At 54.9% G+C, this 19,762-nt stretch overlaps 8 protein-coding genes across 8 annotated transcripts; 2 read left to right on the forward strand and 6 right to left on the reverse strand.

The window, feature by feature from the left end:
- Positions 1 to 1,746: 1,746 nt before the first annotated feature.
- On the reverse strand, positions 1,747 to 2,617 carry ACRALDRAFT_1067311 (uncharacterized protein; the record flags this gene model as incomplete). The annotated part of the gene is made up of 5 exons (XM_071017431.1): positions 1,747 to 1,870; positions 1,949 to 2,118; positions 2,202 to 2,300; positions 2,333 to 2,429; positions 2,532 to 2,617. The coding sequence occupies 5 exons, from the start codon at positions 2,615 to 2,617 to the stop codon at positions 1,747 to 1,749; spliced, it is 576 nt and encodes a 191-aa protein (XP_070879057.1).
- A 509-nt stretch (positions 2,618 to 3,126) lies between these two features.
- Positions 3,127 to 6,200, reverse strand: ACRALDRAFT_1073927 (uncharacterized protein). The gene is made up of 5 exons (XM_071018174.1): positions 6,036 to 6,200; positions 5,316 to 5,961; positions 4,634 to 5,233; positions 4,168 to 4,439; positions 3,127 to 3,983 (listed from the first exon to the last, which is right to left on the reverse strand). Exons 1-5 carry the CDS (start codon positions 6,070 to 6,072, stop codon positions 3,475 to 3,477), a joined length of 2,064 nt encoding a protein of 687 aa, XP_070879058.1. The 5' UTR covers positions 6,073 to 6,200; the 3' UTR covers positions 3,127 to 3,474.
- A 1,459-nt stretch (positions 6,201 to 7,659) lies between these two features.
- On the forward strand, positions 7,660 to 8,264 carry ACRALDRAFT_1022909 (uncharacterized protein; the record flags this gene model as incomplete). Its single annotated transcript, XM_071014750.1, has 2 exons — positions 7,660 to 7,919; positions 8,009 to 8,264. Coding segments are annotated over 2 exons (516 nt in total), but the record flags the coding sequence as incomplete, so codon positions are not given.
- A 237-nt stretch (positions 8,265 to 8,501) lies between these two features.
- Positions 8,502 to 9,766, reverse strand: ACRALDRAFT_2038767 (uncharacterized protein; the record flags this gene model as incomplete). The annotated part of the gene is made up of 3 exons (XM_071020903.1): positions 8,502 to 9,432; positions 9,514 to 9,663; positions 9,738 to 9,766. The coding sequence occupies 3 exons, from the start codon at positions 9,764 to 9,766 to the stop codon at positions 8,502 to 8,504; spliced, it is 1,110 nt and encodes a 369-aa protein (XP_070879060.1).
- A 947-nt stretch (positions 9,767 to 10,713) lies between these two features.
- Positions 10,714 to 12,277, reverse strand: ACRALDRAFT_1026733 (uncharacterized protein; the record flags this gene model as incomplete). Its single annotated transcript, XM_071014802.1, has 2 exons — positions 10,714 to 11,889; positions 11,957 to 12,277. The coding sequence occupies 2 exons, from the start codon at positions 12,275 to 12,277 to the stop codon at positions 10,714 to 10,716; spliced, it is 1,497 nt and encodes a 498-aa protein (XP_070879061.1).
- A 563-nt stretch (positions 12,278 to 12,840) lies between these two features.
- On the reverse strand, positions 12,841 to 14,769 carry ACRALDRAFT_2038769 (uncharacterized protein; the record flags this gene model as incomplete). The annotated part of the gene is made up of 6 exons (XM_071020904.1): positions 12,841 to 13,019; positions 13,126 to 13,509; positions 13,604 to 14,188; positions 14,268 to 14,367; positions 14,423 to 14,477; positions 14,558 to 14,769. The coding sequence occupies 6 exons, from the start codon at positions 14,767 to 14,769 to the stop codon at positions 12,841 to 12,843; spliced, it is 1,515 nt and encodes a 504-aa protein (XP_070879062.1).
- Positions 14,770 to 17,043: 2,274 nt separating this feature from the next.
- Positions 17,044 to 18,258, forward strand: ACRALDRAFT_205929 (uncharacterized protein; the record flags this gene model as incomplete). The annotated part of the gene is made up of 1 exon (XM_071021873.1): positions 17,044 to 18,258. The coding sequence occupies one exon, from the start codon at positions 17,044 to 17,046 to the stop codon at positions 18,256 to 18,258; it is 1,215 nt and encodes a 404-aa protein (XP_070879063.1).
- A 44-nt stretch (positions 18,259 to 18,302) lies between these two features.
- Positions 18,303 to 19,748, reverse strand: ACRALDRAFT_205928 (uncharacterized protein; the record flags this gene model as incomplete). The annotated part of the gene is made up of 10 exons (XM_071021872.1): positions 18,303 to 18,347; positions 18,379 to 18,492; positions 18,544 to 18,556; positions 18,612 to 18,773; positions 18,857 to 18,925; positions 19,008 to 19,069; positions 19,114 to 19,298; positions 19,387 to 19,555; positions 19,612 to 19,622; positions 19,682 to 19,748. The coding sequence occupies 10 exons, from the start codon at positions 19,746 to 19,748 to the stop codon at positions 18,303 to 18,305; spliced, it is 897 nt and encodes a 298-aa protein (XP_070879064.1).
- Positions 19,749 to 19,762: the final 14 nt, after the last annotated feature.

A 19,762-nucleotide genomic window follows, 5' to 3' on the forward strand; every position in this document is an offset into this window, starting at 1 on the left:
CCGCTCTGCTAACCGGGAAATAAGAATTACCTAGAACCATTTCCTTAGGCTGAAGTACAACTATTAACTCAGCTCGATTTACACCAACAGCCCATTTCCATTGCTAGTGTTGCTCTTGGCTCTCTTGATTCTCTTTGTCGGGAATTGGGGAATTGCCCCTCTCCCTCCCAACCCGCGCATGCTAACCAAAGAGTCTCTAGTGCTTCTGCCTGGACATAGTCTTCATACATTTTCGATGCTCCGGCTTCTCGAAAACAAAAGGCCAAGTGCCACACCTTCTACAACCAGACGAACATCATCTAGTGGCGTCCTTATTCCTTCACCGGCAAGTCCCGTGTTCCACTTGAGAGTACAGCGGCTCTGCAAACTCCTCCGTTCTCTGTTTACCCCAGTTGGGCAGCCGGGATCTCGGAACGAAAAGCGTCAGGGCCGAAATCCCACCCACTCGATCGGGTAAAGCGAGATTTTGTCCTGACCCTGAATCCTGGCCAACCAGAACGAGCAAGAAGGACGAGGAGATCCACGTCGTATGCTGAGTATAGAGCTCTGATGGTAGCGACGCAACCATTCCATTCCATTCCCGTCCCGCGTCCCCGCGTCCCCGCTTCCCCAGCTTTTTCTTTCCTTTTTCTTTGTCCATCTTTCTCGTTGGTTGACGAATTGATAACCATACGTGATGTGATGGTGATGTGACAAAGTATGTGCAGTACGTCGCATGTAACTATGTACGTCTGTCTGCTTCGCTTCCTGGATAGTGAAACTTGCGATAAACAAAATAAAGATAAGAATACAACGTAAGAATCCAAAAGGCGGAAGACGCCAATTGAAGAAAGATTTATTGCCCTTGGTGAGGACGTTGGATCTTTTGCATGTGGAGTACGAAGTACAAGGTACAGATGGAGATTTGATTCTCCTGTCCCGCGTCTCGTGGGAGCGGATCAAACAATACCAAGGTACACTAACGGACTAGGTATATCCCGGAAATAAGTACAACGATTATTCGACTTCGATCGTCACATGACCCGTCATCATTTTGTCTTTTGCATCTCTTCACCATCTCGTACCTCCCTCTGCGCTTTTCGGACTCATCTCGTCGAGCGGTCGACACTATCTACGTTGCAAAGCTATCGCCATACTGTCTCTCGTCCCCCATCTCGCTGTTGCCTTGATCAGCGCGTATGCCGATATCCCACCGCCATTCGCATCTTCCCTTGGGTACCACACCCAGCCCAGCCACCGCAGTGTTCCCGGCTCCGGCTCCGACTCTCCTCCATCACCAGCCACAACCAACGCTAGATGACCCTCCCCGCCTCTTCCCCATGCCGCCCTCATGCGCCACCCCCGGGAGCCGTGTCCGAGATCGTCACACGCAACTCTAGATACTATGCGTTGATTGGACACGGGCCACCAGCTGCGCTCGAGCAACCGGCTGGGCATCTCAAATTAGTAAGATGTCCTCGGGCATCGCATCGCACCCAGATTCCCGGAATTTTCAAGCGATTCACCCCGTCACAACGAGTCGCGTCTTTGCGTTCCCCGGCTGATTATGTCCCCGACTTGAGCGTCATCATCGGCGGCCAAGTGGTCACCCCTTTTATGCCGCTCTTCTTGGGGACGAGCAGGTGAGTAGGAGGGAGACAATGCGGCTTCGGCAGAGGTAACCCTAGGAGGGCTAGATGCCAACATGCCGACCGTTGGGTTTTGGCATAAGACATACCGTAGGTAGTTGGCTACCTAGTGTGACGGCTAATACTGCCAGACCTCCTGGTGGCGCTCAGGGGTAAAATCACTGCCCTTTTCGTCCGTGCCTTTTTGAGTGGCGGGCCGTGTTCCGCCGCCTGATCCGGCCTGGCGGTTCATGTCTTCCACGCTATTCCAAAAGGGGCATGCCATCTACAGACCACTTCATAGTACTAAGCAGCTTGTCGGTTGGCGCTGTCCATCTCACGGCTGACTGTTCTTTTGCCATTTTTCCTTCATCCGGGGTTCATACGGTGCTGACTGATGTCTACCAACAGGTCTGCGATTTCCACGATGCTGGATTTGGAAGGCAAAATGATCTTGTCCAGCTGCATTGGGCACCGAGGGACTGATGTCTCGTCCAGACTCCGTCAACCCCTGCAGAATGCAGTACATACCTATCCAACGCGAGACTGCAACTCAATTATCCCCATCCCATGTCGGTGCCCCTCTTCGCTTACCTCTTTGACGTCTGCAAAAGCTCCTCCCGTGCCTCGTACCCCAGAATCCACGTCTACGAGTACGAGGGCTCCAGAGCCCCAGGAACTGGAGACACTCGACTGGGATCAGGAATATATGTAATCATACAAACCACGAGGCGGTATGCGAAGATGCTTGGAAAAAACCACTCGCGCGCTCCATGTTCTCTAGACTCGAGCGAGGTGTTACCAGCTGTGTCGGCTCCCTCTCTGAAGCACGGTGTGAAGCTTCTCCTCGAACCCACGGATATCACCAGGCCGAGGCTGACGGGTGTTGCCGCTCTAATCGCCTCAACTACCGTAAAAACTCACAAAATTCGACTTTGAGCTAACGACTTGGCGCCCCATTTTACCCCATCTTTCAGGAATTTCAGCCAGTGTACGATGGTCCTTTTCATGGGGGATATGACCTGACGTAACTCACAGCGCGGTGTGATTGGTAACGTCTAGATTAAACTACTGGGACCAGTGCTAACGTGGTTTAGCTCAAAGTCGGATTTTGTGAGTTTTTACGGTAATATCAAATTGGACCGGTAGTGTTCGCACCTGGGTAAACGACTTCGCTGCAGGTATAACCATGGTCGGGATTCAGCCAAGTGATCAATATCAATCTCGGCTAGACCCTTCGGCCGAACCCCGACCATGTGAAGTCGCACGTCTTTCGAAGGAGGCTTTAGAGCTTGATAGTGTAATCTTGATGTTCTGCGCCCGAGCCACAAAAGACGAGGGAATCAGAGAATAGGAATCAAATAGCCACATACGACGCTGGCCAAGAAGCTGCCCCGTTCGTCCCCAGATCCGTCGTGTGTGGTGGCACCAATATTTCGGCGACACAATTACGGGAATCGCCTTTTCAACGATCCTGGGATTCCAGGGCTTCCAGGGCTTCAGGGCCCAGCCGGCCGGGACAGCGTTGCATTCGCTTCATTCCCGTTACGTCCTGAGCCCGCCCTCGCTTACCTGGTTCTTCAGCCTATTTACGGCCGCCTGGAGCCTCTTGTCTGGTACACTCATGCGTAGGCAGCTACTGGTATCGTCAAAAGACCTACCATTGCCCTGTTCTTTGGCTCGTCGACCCAGCTACTGCAACCAGTCTGTGGTTGTACCGCACACCGCGCCGCTCTCCCGCCTCGCAACAACACTTTCCACAGGCACACCATCTTATGGTCTTCTCTCTTTCTATGTTTCTGCCCTCCTTTTCTATCCCTTTTTATCCCTTTTTATTTCATTTATTTCTTTTTTCTTTCTTTTCGTCTCAACCACGCCTCCGAATGAGCCCCTTCCAGTAATCAAAACTGTTCTCGTCGCTCTGCAGCGCCCACGCCTTCCCCGTCGCCCGGCCATCCACGTCTACCTCGATCGCTCGCAACAGGCCCCAGTCGCGCGTGATGCCAATCACCCGCGCCCTCGCCGGGCCTCCCTCGTCTCCGCCCTCTTCGTCCTGGAGCGTCACGAGCTGTCCCCCGTGCAGCCAGTGCCGGTAGTACCGTTCCTCGATGCCGCCGCCGAAGCCGTCGCGCAGGAATTCGCTGTGGAGGCACTCCATGCGGGTCAGCAGGCGCGCGAGCAACTTCTCGAGCCGGAAGGCGGAGAGGTGCGGCGGCCGGAGGTCGTTGAGGGATGTCGTCGGGCGCGGGTTCGCGACGTTGATGCCGATGCCGAGTACGCACGTGTAGCTCCCCGCTGTGTACGTGCAGGTGGAGAGGATGCCGGCGATTTTCACGTAAGATGGGTTCGAGGGGGATGAGCTGGGGTCTCGGGCATCTGCATGATAATAGATTGGTAAGCACTCTACCACAGTATGCAACGTGATGCAGGAACCGCATTCGGGACATCGGAGAATTGTGATGCGCGAATCGGGTAAAGGTGGCCTTTGTCTTTGTTGGGCGGGGGGATAATGGCCAAGGAGACTGCAGAATAAAAGACACAAAGAACCGGGGCAACCTACAAACGTCGTTGGGCCATTTCACCCGAATGGGCATATCCTCGTATCCCTTATCGTACGTCTGGATGGCCTCGACAACGGCAATGGCCGCGAGGTACTGCAGAAAGACGACGGGGCGCGAGGCGGCCAGATGAGCCGGGTGGCGGATGACGGTGGAGAAGAGGAGGCTGCCGGCCGGACAGACCCAGACGTTGGCCCCTCGGCCTCGCGCCGCGACTTGGTGCGTCGCAGTAATGGTGAAACCGGTGGGCAGCGTCGCGAGCAGCTTCGGGTTCCTGGCATGGTCGAGTCGTGTTTAGCATCAAGCATTGATCTGACCCCGCTCACAGTTCCGCCCCTTTGGGACCTGTTGGCTGCAGGCCTCAATAAAGAGTGTGAAGAGAAAAAAAGGGACGGCCGGAGAAAAAGAATGCCAAGACTCGCGTAATGAATGACCAGCCAAACAAATGGGAAGAGAGGGGATTCTTACTTGTCGACAAGCGTGTTGGTGCTAGTGACCACCTTCCCGTAGAGGAGGATTCGACCCCAGTCTCTGGCGCCGAATTCCATAAGCTGGTAGGCCCGTAAGCACTGGTAGAAGAAGCCGTGGTCGAAATCAGGTGTGGCCCCCTCGTCGGGCCAGGCGCCGTCGTGTGGCACAATGTCCTTGACAACGTGGCTGTAGTCGATGGCCGACCCGTCGGCCGAGAGCCTACCCTTGTCATCGCCGTCCTTGTCGCCTTCTTTTGTTCCCGGGAGGCTGTGTTGCAAGCCCTTGAGTGACCATCGGCCCTCGCGGTCGATGCGAAACGTGTCGGTTTCGGCACGGATATACTCCTTGTCGTCCTCGACAGTGATGATGTCTGCCCATTCCTGGAGTAGGCCTTCGACCTCCTTGTGGTGGAGAGACGAGAGATGCAAGCTCGACAAGGAGGGAATCTCGGCGTCCCGGTCAGGTACTTCGAGGCCCAGCTTGCGAAGACAGGCCCTGAGGAAGGCCGTCCGTGAAGCATGTTCTGCTTTGAGGTCCTCGATCAACTGGTCGTAATGCGGAAGATTCGGTTGGCGAAAGAGGTACTCGGGGGCAAACCTGTAACGAACGGTCAGTCAGCCCGATAAACTACGGCTGTGCGGCAACGATGGGGTTCTTGCTGGAGAATACAAGTACGCACTCTGGATGAGGCCCTGTGAGGATAGCAGCTCCGTCACCCACTTTGCAATACACAACCGCAGCCTCACCATCCCCTCCGTCGACGTTGAGGGACTGGACATAGCTCGCCAGCACCTCAACTCCCTGATCCCTCAGCGATTTAGCGTCAACGAAGACGCCGCCCCCGTTAAAGTAGGACACTGTCTCTAGCGGCAGTGTTTTTTCTTCGGGAAAGGCATCGCGCTCTATCCTCAACCTCGTCGCCCGGGCGCCGTGTTCCGAATGGTATTGAAAACCGGCATACGCACCGCCGCGACATGTGCCGGGGAAGAAAGCCAGCTCGCGAGGGCCGACGACCTCCATGCCCTTCTCGGGATTCCCCACCTCAAACTCACACCGGGCGGAGCCGTAGTAACCCCCCGCGCAGAGACCAAGAAAGGCACCCCCGCCGCGGATGTAGTCGATGATGCGGCGATTGCCGGGGCCGTTGAGGGATCTACAGTAGGGGAGGTCGGCGCCTCCCGGGATGACGAGTAGGGCGCAGGTTTGCGGCCAGGGTTCGTTGAGGAGGACGGCTTCCGGGAGCGGGGTGACGGCGTAGTTGGGAGTCAGGAGGCGGCGGAGGGCGCAGATGGCATGACGGACGGATTCGGTCGTGCTTCCGGGGCCTGAGCAACAGTAAGATATCGGTCCGCGGCGCCAAGGTTGTTTGAATCGGATTAATGGGGGAGAGAGGAAGAACCTGTATAGACCAGGACGTTGAGCTTGCGGGAGGCCATGATGATGTTCTCTCAGGTGAAGGTTTCAACCTGCAGATTCTAACCGGAATTGCCCTACTCCCAGCAAGTGCCGGGACGTGAAATGAGGCTCGCCCTATTTAAACGAGACAAGACGGTGGAAAATAGATGTCTGATATGTGAGGTGAGAGGGGAAGGATTTCAGTGAGCGACTTGCGAATACTGGGTGGGTGAGTACATAGTATTACGCATCCTCACCAATTGGGGACGTTTGGTGAGGGTCGGAGATCGGCCCACCGAGATGCCGAAGCAGCCCTGCTAATGCCGCTTCACCGAGCGCGGCTAAGACACCTTGACACATACACCGAGGTCAAGCTTCTGAAAGCGCTTTTCAATTACTCGCCTCACCTATAGAAACTACCACCACCGCCTCTTACGGACATACCGCAGAACGAACAGAAAGGTCGCGCAATCATGTCGAAGGACGAGAGCAATGCCGCGCAAGCCGCCGCGACAAGTGTTGACGATGAACCTGATGAATGGTGCGCAGTAACCAACCTTGAATTTCTTGAAGAACGCATCTGCGGCGCGTCCCGACAGGCGAGCTCCAGTGGACTGACATTTCGCAACGATGCAGGGACAAGCGCATTTTCAGCACAGGATGTGCAGGTACGACAAGACTCGACACTCAACGCTTGATACTCTGCAACCCGTGCCATTGACAGCTTATCATGGGCCTGACTTGCTAACCAAGGATCAACTCAGACGAAAACAACAAGCTGACAGACTGTTACTTTGAGAAAAAGGACTGGAGGAAGTGTACGGCCGAGGTAAGCTGACTCCTTTCACATCAACTCTCGATGGATGAAACGATTGACAACGGCTGTGTCTTGTTTGATGGTAGATGGAGTTGTTCAAGAGATGTTGGAAGCTCAAAGGCAACGATAAGCGGACGAGCATGACGGATAATTAGGGTCTTGACATCTACGCATTGGCGCTGTGTATATGTACCTTTCCATTCAACTCTTTACAATAGAATCAATCAGTCGATCATATCATCTCAAGGCCCACCCAGCCCAACACTTCGACTTGGACGACTCTTTCATGAGAATCGGCGAGAAATCGCTGTCCAATACAGTACGGATGTCCACCTGAGACTGTACACTGGAGGTGGCCCAAGCTCCAGGTTGATGATTCTTCGCATCAAGAAGAAAATTCAACGGAGCGGTTGCATCCTCTCACTCCTAGCACCTGTCAACCACAACTCCCACCACCCGCCGCCCTCTCCACGACCACAGCAGCGTCGGTATGGCTTCCCGTTCCGCCATGCGCCCTATCCTTAGGGCACCATCAGTCCTCCGCCCCAGCCTGAGACAGCTCTCCATCTCGACCATCCTCCACGCGAACCAACAACAACAACCACCCTCCTCCACCTCCCGTCCTCCTCCTCCTGCGACGTCCTCGAGACCCGCCCCCCCGGCGGCTGCCACCACTGCTCCCGCCGCCGCCACCGCCGCCGCCCCCGCCGGCCCCGCCCCTCGGCCCTCCTCCCCGACAGCCCCGGCGGTCAACATCAACGCCGCCCGTAACCTAGTCCATTCCCGCCCGAGCCCGCGCGCCCCACAGACGGAAATCGACTGGTCCCGTTCGTTCCACGGCCTCGGCGAGCGGCCGTTCCCCAGGGAAGTCGCCGAGGTACTCACCCAAGCCGTCGACCCGGCCGACGTCGAAGTCAAGCCCGACGGCATCATTTACCTCCCCGAGATTAAGTACCGGCGCATCCTCAACACCGCCTTTGGCCCGGGTGGATGGGGCCTGGTGCCCAAGGGGGATCCCGTCGTGGGGGAGAAGGTTGTCACGAGGGAATACGCCCTGGTGGCTGAGGGAAGGTATGTTCAACTACATTTTTCTTTTTCCTTAAAATGAAAAAAAAAAAAAGAGAGAGAGAGCTGGGCAATGCCGACTGACACCCGTTCAGGTTCATCTCCCAAGCCCAAGGCGAAAATCAATACTTTACTCTCGAAGCCCTCCCCTCCGCCGTCGAGGGCTGCAAGTCCAACGCGCTGATGCGCTGCTGCAAGGACGTCGGCGTCGCCTCCGAGCTCTGGGACCCCGTCTACATCCGCGAATTCCGCAAGAAGCACGTCGAGCAGGTCTGGGTCGAACACGTCGCCACCAAGAAGAGGAGGCAGGTGTGGGTGAAGAAGGGCCTCGATCCCGCTTATCCTTATAAAAAGGTCTAATGGAGGATATATGGAGGACAGGGAGACGGTGTGACATTAGAGCATAGAATACGTCACGTCTGTACGGTGTAGGATAGTGTGTAAAGAAAACAATGTAGCACAGAGTGTAGGGCAAGACTCGGTGTTGAAGCGGTCATTGGGCAGCCATTCCATCGCCGGTGCAGATTCGCCAAACGCTCTCCCACAACGACAAGTCACGATACGATCAAACACACTCCAACGCAGAACCTACAAGTCGGCATCGACCCCCGAACTCCTCCCCTGCCGCCCATCCTGACCCGTAGACGTGTCGCCTGTACTACCAACATCCCCGCCCCAGCCAAACGGTATCCACGAGCCGGCACCACCGCCCGCCGCCGCCCGCCGACGAACCCGGCCATCCTCCCCCTCCTCCTCGGCCCCGCTCTCCGCCTCGACCTTTTCGAATTCCGACTCGCTTCGGCTCCTGTTTATTTCCGCAAACCCGCCCGAGCTGTTCGACGGTCTGCGCGTCCTAGCGTCTCCCTGCGCCGTTGTTCCCGCCCCTGCCTCGTCGTCCCCGTCCCGGTCCGCCCGCACCGTCGCCTCGCGATCCAGCGCCCGGGCTTCGCGGTCCAGCGCGCCGAGCACGGCATTGAGGCGCTCCCGCTGCGTGGCGATAAAGGTCATCTTCCCCGCGCCGGTCAGGTTGGGCGGTACGAGGCTGGAGAGGTTCGCGCCCGATGTTGTCGCCGCCGAGGAGACGTCGTCGCCCCTGGCAGCAGCAGGGCCGGAGGAGCTGGTAGCCGCGTTGGCGGCTGCCGCGATGGCCCCGGCGAAAAGGTTGTAGAGGTCAGTTGCGCCGGCGTTGGCGCGTGCGGGCGAGGGGACGTTGAACCGCGCCAGGAGGGACTGGGTGTAGGACTGCGGGGCGGCGCTGGCGGGGGCTTGTTCGGGTTCGGGTTCGGAAGGGGGCATGCCGAGGATGCCCGTTTTGATGAGCTCGATGGCGTGCTTGACGTACGATATACCCGCGGCCTTGAGACGGTCGTGGGCGTCGGCGATGAATTGTTCGATGTGCGTTTCGTTGTCTTCTAGGAACGGGTGCACGTAGGTCTCGTACAGGAAGCGGGCGCCTTGGGTCTGCGGGAGGACGAGGTAGAGGAGGAAGAGGAGGCGCGCGTAGGAGTAGAAGGGAACCCTGCGCGAGATTGTTTAGACCGGTCCCAAGGTAAGAAGAGGCGCTGGGGAAAAAAGGGGGGGCGCATGAGGTAGAAGGTACCAAAAGAGGATCCAGTCAAGCCAGGATTCCACGAGGAGGCCGCAGCTCAGGACAACCCAGTACATGAGCCATGGGGTCAGCTGGGCGGGGTCGGACGACTTGAGGGCTTTGTAAGAAGCGAAGACGGGGAACAGGAAAGCGGCGAGCGAGCTGTGCGCGTTAGCAGGGCGTAGGCGCAACTTGGAAGGGGAAGAGCCCCGTTCCAGAGGGTGTCCGGGACATACGACAGAAGATGCGGGACGAGACCGAACATGGTGGCTTGGTGAGGGGTAGAGACTTTGAGGCTTCGGTGAGAAGAGTTGGGTCGCCAGGGAATCGGACGACCGAGACTGGAGTGCAAACTGACGTGTGGCGGAATCAGTAGGAAGACGAGTTTGGTTTGAAGAAGAATGAGGTCAAAGAGGTCAAAGAGGTCAAAGAGGTCGCGAGGTGAGAGCCAGGGAAGTTGGTCTGGAGGTGAGGTCGCCCTATGGACGCATCCGATGATGGAGAGAGGGTTGGAATGTCATGTCTTTCTTGGGTTCGTCATGGGGGGGGTCTTACTTTCTACTCTAATCAGGCTCGACCGAGACGCGGGGGGTTTCTTCGGCAATATAACTGATAGCGATTCGCCAGGCCAGCCCTGCGTATCACTAACAGGACCCTTGGGACCTTGCAGGAGGGGTCTTTGATGGGACTTGCAGTATTCGTATTGAGTTTGGCTCACGCGGACGGATTGCTTTGGGGTGATGGTACGTCATAGATGTACCGTGCGTGTCTCATATGACTTGGACTGGATTGATTAGATAAGCGACTCGCCGTGTTTATCCGAGGGAGCACCGATGAGCTTCGAGCTTCAAGCTTCAAGCATCAGGCACCAGCATCAGCATGAAGCAGCTGCATGCATCTTGGTTCTCACGACGAACCCCTAACCCATCAACAAAGGACAACTTTCGATAAGCTTGGAAACCCGAGAAACTGCCCTTTCCATCGCCATGTCTGAGCACTCTGCTTACGCGTCCTCGTCCGCTGGAGATGAGGTGTCCAATTCAACCGCTAGGCATCCAAGAATACCGTGTCCATGGAAACAAGAAGCTTACATCTAGGCACATAGCCATCGGCGACCCATGGCAACATCGTCGAATCAATTAGCCGCTCAATCTAGAGGTTGAAACGAACATGTACATCATGTCCGGGAAGTTCGGCAGCCTTTCTCAACACCTATGGGATTCCCGTTGAGTGTCCATGTGACCATCCAGCTTGGTTCTCCGCCACCCCCTCCTTCACATTCCCGTTGACCGGTTGAATGAGAATCCTTCGATAACTCGTCAAAGCCGGTGTCCCGTCATCCGTCACCTCGAGGATCAAATGTAAAACAAGTCCTCGTTCCAAGAGTGTCGTCTTCCCAATCATCGCGCACGACTTCTCCGCCGGCGGGATCGTCAACTCCACCTTGCTCCCATCCTCGGAAACCTCCTTGATAGCCAGCTCGCACACCTCCGGGCCGTGGTAGATCTGCGTCGCGCTCGGCTCGCGATACTGGAACCACTTGAACGAGAGGACATGCCCGTCAGGGTCGTACGATGCCGATGCATCCATGGTGATGGTCGACCCCGCGTCTGCCTCGACGGTGATGGGGCGGATACCCACGTCGCCATTCACCGAAACGACGGGGTGGTGGTTGACCTTGTCGAAATCCGGCGTCAGCGTCCACTGTATCCTCGCGGCGAAGTCGTCCTGGAACGCGTTCCTCCACCGCCACACCGTGGCCTTGTTCGAGCTGTACTTGCGCCCATCCATTCCCACCACCGTGTCCGACGTGTCTGCGAAGTGTCCCCGTCGCGGCACGCCCTGCTCACTGACGTTGACGGGGAGGTAGCGTCCTCCCCAGGAACCAAACGACGGCTCCTCAGGAACCCCCAGTCCGTTCTGCACCAGATACAGAAACGTCGGCGTGTCACCCTCGATGATGTACTCGAAATCCGGGTACGCGGCCCCCAGAGGCCCGAGTTGCACATTCTCCTTCACCCATTCCTTCGTCACCCTGGACGGGTCCGGCCCGCCATCATCCACCGCGGCCGAGATGCCGGTCCAGGTGGCGTTGGCGTACTGGTTCCAGCCGTGAACGGAGCAAATGTAGAATATGTCAGGCCATTGTTGCCGTATCCATGCGCCGCAGTCGTCCTGGTCCGAGATGGTGTAGACCCGGAGCTTGGCGCGGAGGGCCGCCGCGTCGGCCCGGTGACGGATCTTGTGGAGGGCCTGGGCGAGGACGTTGACGCCTCCCCAGACGAGGACCCAGAGGGGGTCCGGGTCCCCCGACATCAGTCTTGCGAGGAGATGGTCTCCTCCTTCGCTAAGGGGAATGTTATCGCCTACGGCTGTCATACCGTATACCTGGAGTACATACCACTCAGCTGACTTGCAGTGTCAATTTCAGGGGCAGGATAAACGGTGTACGAACAGGAGGCCCGGACTTGATGACACCCCGGATAGCCTGCGGCGAAGGGTACGGCGAGTCTGGGTGGACGTGGGCATTGAGGTTGTCCACAACCTTCTCGTACGCATCGACGATTTCGTGCAGCTTCTCCGGCGCAACCTCGTTACGGAGCCAGGTGGACGTGACGGCCACGACGCCTTCGGTGCGGAACTGGTTCGCGTATGTGAGGTATCGGCAGAACGACTCGGCATCGTCTGGCTCATTGGTAATGTCCGTCAAGATGAAGATTCGGGGCTTGCATGGCAAGGGGATGAGGGAGGCCGGGCCTCGAGTTGGGGAAGCCATGGTGACTCGTGCGTGAGAGTGAAGTCCGAAGACAGTGAGGGTGTTTGATTTCATCCGTTGTCCTTCCCACTTTGAACATTGGCTTTGACCTTGAACTATTATTTAGCCACGAACCGAACTGTGCTATCCCCGGCCTTCCCCGCAGTGGTTCCATACTCTCGGCGATCATGGGCACGCGACGACACGCTATCGGCTGCGCTATCCGTTAGCTTACAGCATATTTCTCCACTGGTTGAGCCAATCATTCTAGGCTTCAGTAGTAGCCTTTACAACGTGCTGGTCAGTCGGATATCTGGCGATGGCATTTTGAAGCACGGTTTGGGGACGGTCCAGTTGCCGTCTTTTGGCGCTGTTGGTGTATGAAATCAAGTCCCCAAGAAAAGATGTACCATCCATGCATTCTTTTCATTACATGCTTACCATCATCACTGGCAATTTCTTCTTTTTGTCCTGGCTATACTTCAGTCAGTACATGGCCTCCCGAGAGCAAGCAGGGGCTCACTGTGACCCATATCATTCATCGACCAAGACTGACAATTGGTTGTTCTACTATTAATTCACAACTATACATGGCTGAGAGATAGGAATCCCCTCAAAATCATACGAGGTCGGCTCGTCTTGGTACTCCGGCGGGAAGTAGCCCGTGCAACAACATCATCGTCCTCTTCAGCCGCACGTCGTTCCTGCGCCGTCAAATCGGCCTTTTCCAGTTCTCGAAGCTTCCATACACGCAACAGCCAGACTAACAATCACATCAGCGAAGGAAGAAACAAAAAAGAAATAAAAGAGAGAGAGAGAACAAAAAAAAAGGTCCACGACGACCGCAGACAAGCAAAGGCAACACTCACTGGAAATGAAAGCACCAATGTACATGAACCCGGCCAAAAGCTGCACCCGCCGATACCCGTCCGGGCCGGGCGTCTTGATAGCGAGGGCGATTGGTTGGGCGAACGTGGTAGGGAGGACGAGGATAGTCCAGAAGATGGAGAGGGCCGAAGGGAGCATCTGCAGGCCGACGACCTCGGCGCCCACGGGCGCGACTGTGGGCCAGATGCAGCCGACGAAGGCGCCGAACAGGGCATAGACGATGGTGCCCGGGTAGTGCTTCCCCGCGAAAGTCCACAGGAAGAGGGTGGAGAGGGCGGCGAGGAGGGTACCGATGCCGCAGACGTTGATGCGGCCCCAGCGGTCGCTTGCGAGGCCGATCAGGGGGCGACCTATACCTTGAGATACTGGGGGGGTGTCAGCACGGTTGATGTGTAGGTGGAGTCGAGGGTTGAAGGGGAGCGGAAATGTGAAAAAAAAGGGGGGAACAGAGAAACTCACAATTCAACACTGCAGCAATAATGGACCCCTGACTCGCGCTGAATCCTACGCTCTGGGCGTAGTCAGACAACGAGAAAAGGACGATTACATAGCCGATCAGGGTAAAGAAGCCCCAGCTCAGAAAGAGGAGGTACTCCTTCCTCCGGAACAAATCGAGGCGAAAGGCAGCGAGGACGGACCCGACGGCCTTATTCCTGTCGCGCATGAGGAGGCAGCAGATACCGTTGACGACGAAGCTGAGAATGGCGAGGATCCGAAACGCCCAGGCGAGGCCGACGGAGTCGATCATGGCGTTGCTGGCGAGGGAGTAGACGAGGCCGCCGAAGCCGGAGCCGGCGGTGGACAGGGAGCTGGCGAAGGAGCGGCGGCGATGGAACCACTGCGGCACGATGCCGACGGTGGCGTTGAAGTTGAAGCCCATGCCCAGGCCAAAGGCGATGCCCTGGCTGAGGAGGAGGTGCCACATGCGGGTGCTGAAGGAGGCGGCTACGAGGGCTACGGTTTGGGTGACTACGCCAAAGCCGAGGGCTTTCCGCGTACTGGTGAGACGGACGGATGTTGTGACGAGGGGGGCGACGAGGAGGGCTGCAATTTGGGGTTTCGTGCATGTTAGAACTTGGATGAGATGCCCGGGGCGTGAGGGGGTTTGAAGACGAATACTTGCCTATGGAGAATGAGAGACCGCCCACAAAGGCAATGGTGATGGGATCGGCGTCTGGGAAGGCCCCGGAGTTGAGGTAATAGGCGAGGAAGACGGCGTAGGACTTGATGGTCAGCAGATGGAACTGAGCTGGTGGGCAGAAGGCAGCACAGGCTCACTGAGTTGAGGCCCCATGTATGAGCGTTGATGAGGAACACGCAAAGAACGACAACCCTAACACAATCCTAGTGAGCGCCGAGAACGAATGAAACATTTCCCTAAACGAAGAAGACGGACCCGAAATTCACACTCACCATCCGTATCCTCCCTCCTTGAACTCTTCGACAGTATCCGCACTCGATGCCGAACCAGAGTCCCTATCAGTCTGAGGGGTTTCCGGGAGAGGTTCTTGTGAGCATTCGGTTTTTTCGTGCTTCGCATCCACCGCGTCAGACACGCCGTGCGCAGGCGGTGGTGATGCCGGTCGAACGCCGCCGTTTTGGTGGCGCACGTCCGACGAAGCCATGATAAGGACGCACAGGCGGAGAGTAAGGAGAAACCTAGAAACCTAGAAGCCTAGCCCTACGAACTGCGGTGAAACAACCATGAGAGGGACAAAAGCCCAACAGCTGCCAGTGTTTGAGATTGGATGGAAACTGACTCAGTTCAAAAGGGACAGGAAATGGGAAAGTCTTGACTCTTCCTTTCACATAATAAATGTACTTTTTTTTTTTCCTACGAACCTTCCGCTTTCGTTAAAAGTGACCCACATGGCGTCTTCGGCACGGGGATAAGTCGGGCTTGCGAGATTTGGCTCTTATTTCCATCGCGCTTCGGGGAATTGTGCATAAGCTTCCGGGCGTAGCCGTTCCCGTGTATCCACGCAAGGTACCTATGTACACAGTCTCAGTCTTCGGGCATTCATCTGTCCTGCAATTCAGTCACTATTGTATACATATGTAATGAGACAAGCAAAAGAACGGATGTAAGGTAGTTATTTAGACAGTCGTTGTCTTCATTAAAGCTATGGAAAACTGTACTTCGTATAGGTGATTCCTCATCCTTAAGAGGTTCATAAAGATACGACTTTCCTCGCTTATTTAGTCAAATTACACGGCCTACGATCCACCTGCTGCATGCAATGCATCCGCTTAGATCCCGCTAGTCGTACTATAGACGTTCTAGAATCACTGTCGTGGACAACAATGCCGTCCTTTCTTATGTACGTTGTATAATCCAGGTATGCACCGGTGCAGTTGTAGAGAAAGTGAAGTCCTCGGACTCGGTAGGAGTAGGAAGTATCGCGTCTGTATAGTAGAGGTGACCACTTAGAGTTCTTTGCGCTTCTAGCTCGCGTTTATCTTCGTACTTGTCTCTGGAAATTACTCCTATGCATGGTTGGGTGCAAGCAAATCGCCGTCAGGAGTAGTAGGACTAGAGTCTTCATGCACCTCGCGTCTTGACAGGCGTCTATACCATAGGTTTCTAAGTTAATAGAATTAGAGCCAATTATGGGAGTAGCGGTAACGCCGTGCTATGCGTTATATAGCTTGCAGGAGAGGAGCTGATAGATGGAGCCGTCTTTCTTCTTAGCTATATAGGCTTTATTATAAATAATACGGGCCTAACGCCGCTACGCGCCCAAGGGCGACCCGACTACCTTGAACGCTTTTAGGCGGCTGGCCGTTATTATGGACGCTATCGCCCTCCAACTCGCTCTCGTCGTCACTTCCGGGCGGAGAGGCTAATGTATATACCTACCCGGGTTGGGTGGGGTGTAGGTCAGAGCTTAAACAGAGGAATTTGCTCTGACCAGAGCCAGGTCAGAGGTACAACTGTCAACATGAAGTTCTAAGACTGTCGACAGTCTGACCAGTCATCGGGCTCTGACCTATAAACCCCTAAACCCGGTAGGTAGTAAAAGGCTGAAAGGCTGAAATAATGTCGCCTTGATAAGTTTTTTTGAAGCGTATGCTCGGGGGGCTCTACCTCTTATATATACTATTCACTCCTCAGCATGCCACACATAAGACACCAGTGACTTAGGCGCTTAGAACTTAAAGTCAAGCAAGCTGTCTATGATAATAGTCTAGTATGAAAACAGCGGGGCAAACGTCAGAGCTATGAACAGCAGGGAAACGAATGGAAACATAATACTTTGCAAACTCAAAACTCGAAGCTTTTTGATAAGCCATTTCATGGCAAATACTACTTGCAGATCACCAGAGAACATAACAATGATGCCTTGGTCCCGTGCCAACATATCGTCTCCACCGAACCCTCGCTACCCTATCTTCCAGCACACACGCGCACATTTCTTATAGTGATTGGTATTTACGCCCATAGCTTGACATCCAAGCAACTTGGCAACCTACCTTCGTTGACTGCTAACCGAGGATCGTCGGCACAACTTGACTCAGAATCGAATTTTCTATACCCTGAACACTCGCTATTCTGGCTCTGCTAACACACACGCATTCACATCGCGTTATCAGCTAACTTGCGGTTCTTCCACACAAACAACGCAGCCTATCGTTTGCTATCAAACAGGTCCCAGCTTCATACCGAACTACGTCTAAACCTGTTGTTGCTTCTTTAGTCCCTTTAGTCCTCTTGCTTCCTTCCACCTTTCCATCATCACCCATGCGTCATATGACTAGCTAAACTATATCTCTGCCTATTCACAAACACAAACCTCTCCCTCTTGCCACACAAACCAACGATTGCCTCTACAACTTCATCTCCAACAAACCTGCCTCCATCACGATTATTGCGGTAAGTCCATCAAACCATTACCTTTATGCAGTATCCATCCAACTCACCACCGTTGCCAGGTCCAGCATCGCTAGTCGAGATGCCCGGTATCCAAATCAAACACTGGAAGCTCTGGGAGCCCATCTTTCGAGAGCTCGAGAGAGATTGGGCTTTCCAGACTCTAGGCTGCCGCGCCAACGTCGTGCGGTGCCTCCGCAGGGTCGCGAAAGGAGACAATGGAAATTACGAAGAGACTTTCACCAGCTCCCGCGCTACCGTCCGGATCGAGTTTATCAAGATGCCCACGAGGGCAAATCCTCTAATGGTTCTCTCCGTCGTCCTCCTCTCGGGGACGCTCTCCCTCGTCGCCACGCGCAGCTCCCTGACCCACGCGAACGAGTCGGTCAAGATGTCCTCCCAGGCCGTAGCCGACGGCGGCGATCCCACACCCATCTGTAGTCACTGGAACGTATTAGGCGAACTCAGGGGACATTCCGTGCTTGAGAGGTGCTGTCCCCGCTGGGAAGTCTTCGACACCAACACGGACGCCATTATGAGCCTGAGTCAATACGAAAAGGACCACCTGCCAACGGCCGTCCAGCGGGAGATGGCCCGTCTCAATTCCCTTGCCGCCGAGGCGGACCGTCGTCGCCGCTCCTCCAGCCAACTGGACGCCGAAGAGATGTTCCATCTTCGCCAGGAGAAAGACCGCATCGAAAACGCCCTCCGCGCGGTGCAGGCCGAGAACGAGAGCCTAAAGAGCGCGCTGGAGGGAATGAGTTCCCAAAACAGCAGCATGCAGAGCTCTCCACAGGGGAAGAAGAACCACGACATGCTGGACATGCAAGTCGACGACGGCGAAGACGACGATGAGAGCCATTTCGCAACCGCTGCTGCGGCTCCAAAGACCGAGGCCAAGGAAGGCAACAAAGAAGCCGCTCTGGCGGCCGAACTCGACAAGCTGAAGAAGGAGTTCATGGCTCTGAAAGAGGAGATGGACGGTCGGAACAAGACGCACGAGTCCGAGGTGGCACGTTTCCGCGAGACGCTCGAGGCGCAGCAAAAGGAAAACGAAACGACCATGGCTGCCCTCGCGGCCAAAAACGACGAGGTCGAAGAGGCTCGGGAAGAGGTCAAGTCTCTACAGGCTTTTAAGAGCCGTGTTCGCCCACTTGTTGAGCTTCTGAGCTATAATCCCAGCCAGGACATGGAACCTACCACTCCAGTCACGCGTTCCAGCAAGCGGGCTCGTCGTGACTGAACGGTATAGTTTCGTGTTGCGAGAGGATAATACACTGTTGGGGGCTACTTTGGGAATGGGAGTCGTTGAGTCGATTGGCATATTGGAGGCTATTCGTTATGACTAGGAGCCAGTTGTAACGGTTCTTTGGCGTTGGTCTGAATATGGAGTTTGGGAAACAAGTATGAAGGGATGAGAGACAACTAGTAGGTGAGCGTCGGCATGTATAGCCAACCGACGTGCGGGATGGTTGTCCTAGACAGCTCGACATCCACCTCTACAGAGTGCTAGAAGTGGCTAGAACACATCCTCCCTGTCCCTATCATGGGGGGACTGAGATGAATGAGACTCTTGCGTAGTACAAAGCTAAGGACGTAGGATGGTAGGTTTCAATGGTTTGTGTAAATGATGCGTGTGAATATGACAAAGAAATGGTGGAGTTGAGGCTCGTGATAAGAACTGAGAACTGATATGGACGGTGGACGTCGAAACAGCAGACGAGTTTGGTCCGGTAACTACATCGAATAGAAACCAGACTCATCCAGGCCATGTCTTGTTTCGAAACTAATCTCTATGCACTCCGATCTTTATTTCAATTCTCGTGGGTTTCCTGACTGACTGGCTAAGGCGTGCATATAAAGTCATGAGGTTCCTTGGAACTGCGACCATTGCTGAATCCTCAACTACACTGATGCACACCATCCAGAATTTGCTGTACCGACATAATATACGATTTATTACAACTCCAAACTTACTTCCCCTACAATTACTCAAAGGTAGCGCAAGGTAATCCGCCGTTGAAGGACCGACGGAGACTGGGACTCAAGGCCTGCTGACATTACCCAGGATATCATGTCATCAGAGAAAAACCAAAACATTCATGAACGTCGTTCGAACCATATAAGGATGATGAAGTACCATAGACGGAGGGCTCTCGCTGCCAAGCATCGAATTATCGCCGAGGAGCAAAATAAGACCCTTCTCGAGGCTGGGAATCGGGCCCAGTGTGAGCTGCAAAGCGAGGGAAAGCCAACTCCTGAGGGCCATGAGAATGCTGAAGTCTCATCCCGGACTAAACAGTGAAGGAGTGCTATGAAGGGGGAGGCAGGAATGTAATAAGACAAGAATCTATAAAGCACCAGGGACAACGGGATGGGAAGGGTTTCGAATTAATGAACATGCCATAGATCTTGTGCAAGAGTACTTGGTTTATCAACTCAGAACCACATCTTCTACCATTCTTCGATGGATGTTGGGCAATCTGACTAGTGATCGAAGATGCCAAAGGGAACAAAGACACTCTGATATCAATGGTAGCCTGTCATGTCGCCCGGTCCAACCGAGCAGTCAGGCAGCTTTGAATTTGAAAGACACGGGAACATTGCCTTTGTCCACTGAATTTTGTATTAAGATTCATTACATCGTCTATATATTGTGTCTCAACATGGTCCTCTGTATCCGCCACTGGATTCGAACAGCAAGACAGGTCGCAAGGTGCAGATGCCGTGCATAGAAACATATAGTC

Source organism: Sodiomyces alcalophilus (genome assembly GCF_042370955.1).
Source record: "Sodiomyces alcalophilus JCM 7366 unplaced genomic scaffold ACRALscaffold_1, whole genome shotgun sequence".
In the NCBI taxonomy this organism is placed as follows: domain Eukaryota; kingdom Fungi; phylum Ascomycota; class Sordariomycetes; order Glomerellales; family Plectosphaerellaceae; genus Sodiomyces; species Sodiomyces alcalophilus.

What these genes read in the sequence shown, in the direction of transcription:
- ACRALDRAFT_1073927 (XM_071018174.1), bottom strand. Translation starts at nt 6,072, where the DNA reads ATGGCCTCCCGCAAGCTCAACGTCCTGGTCTATACAG. An exon ending in CTCACAGGGCCTCATCCAGA is followed by an intron (nt 5,234 to 5,315) that starts GTGCGTACTTGT and finishes CGTTCGTTACAG; the next exon opens with GTTTGCCCCCGAGTACCTCT. An exon ending in GAAATGGCCCAACGACGTTT is followed by an intron (nt 3,984 to 4,167) that starts GTAGGTTGCCCC and finishes ATTATCATGCAG; the next exon opens with ATGCCCGAGACCCCAGCTCA.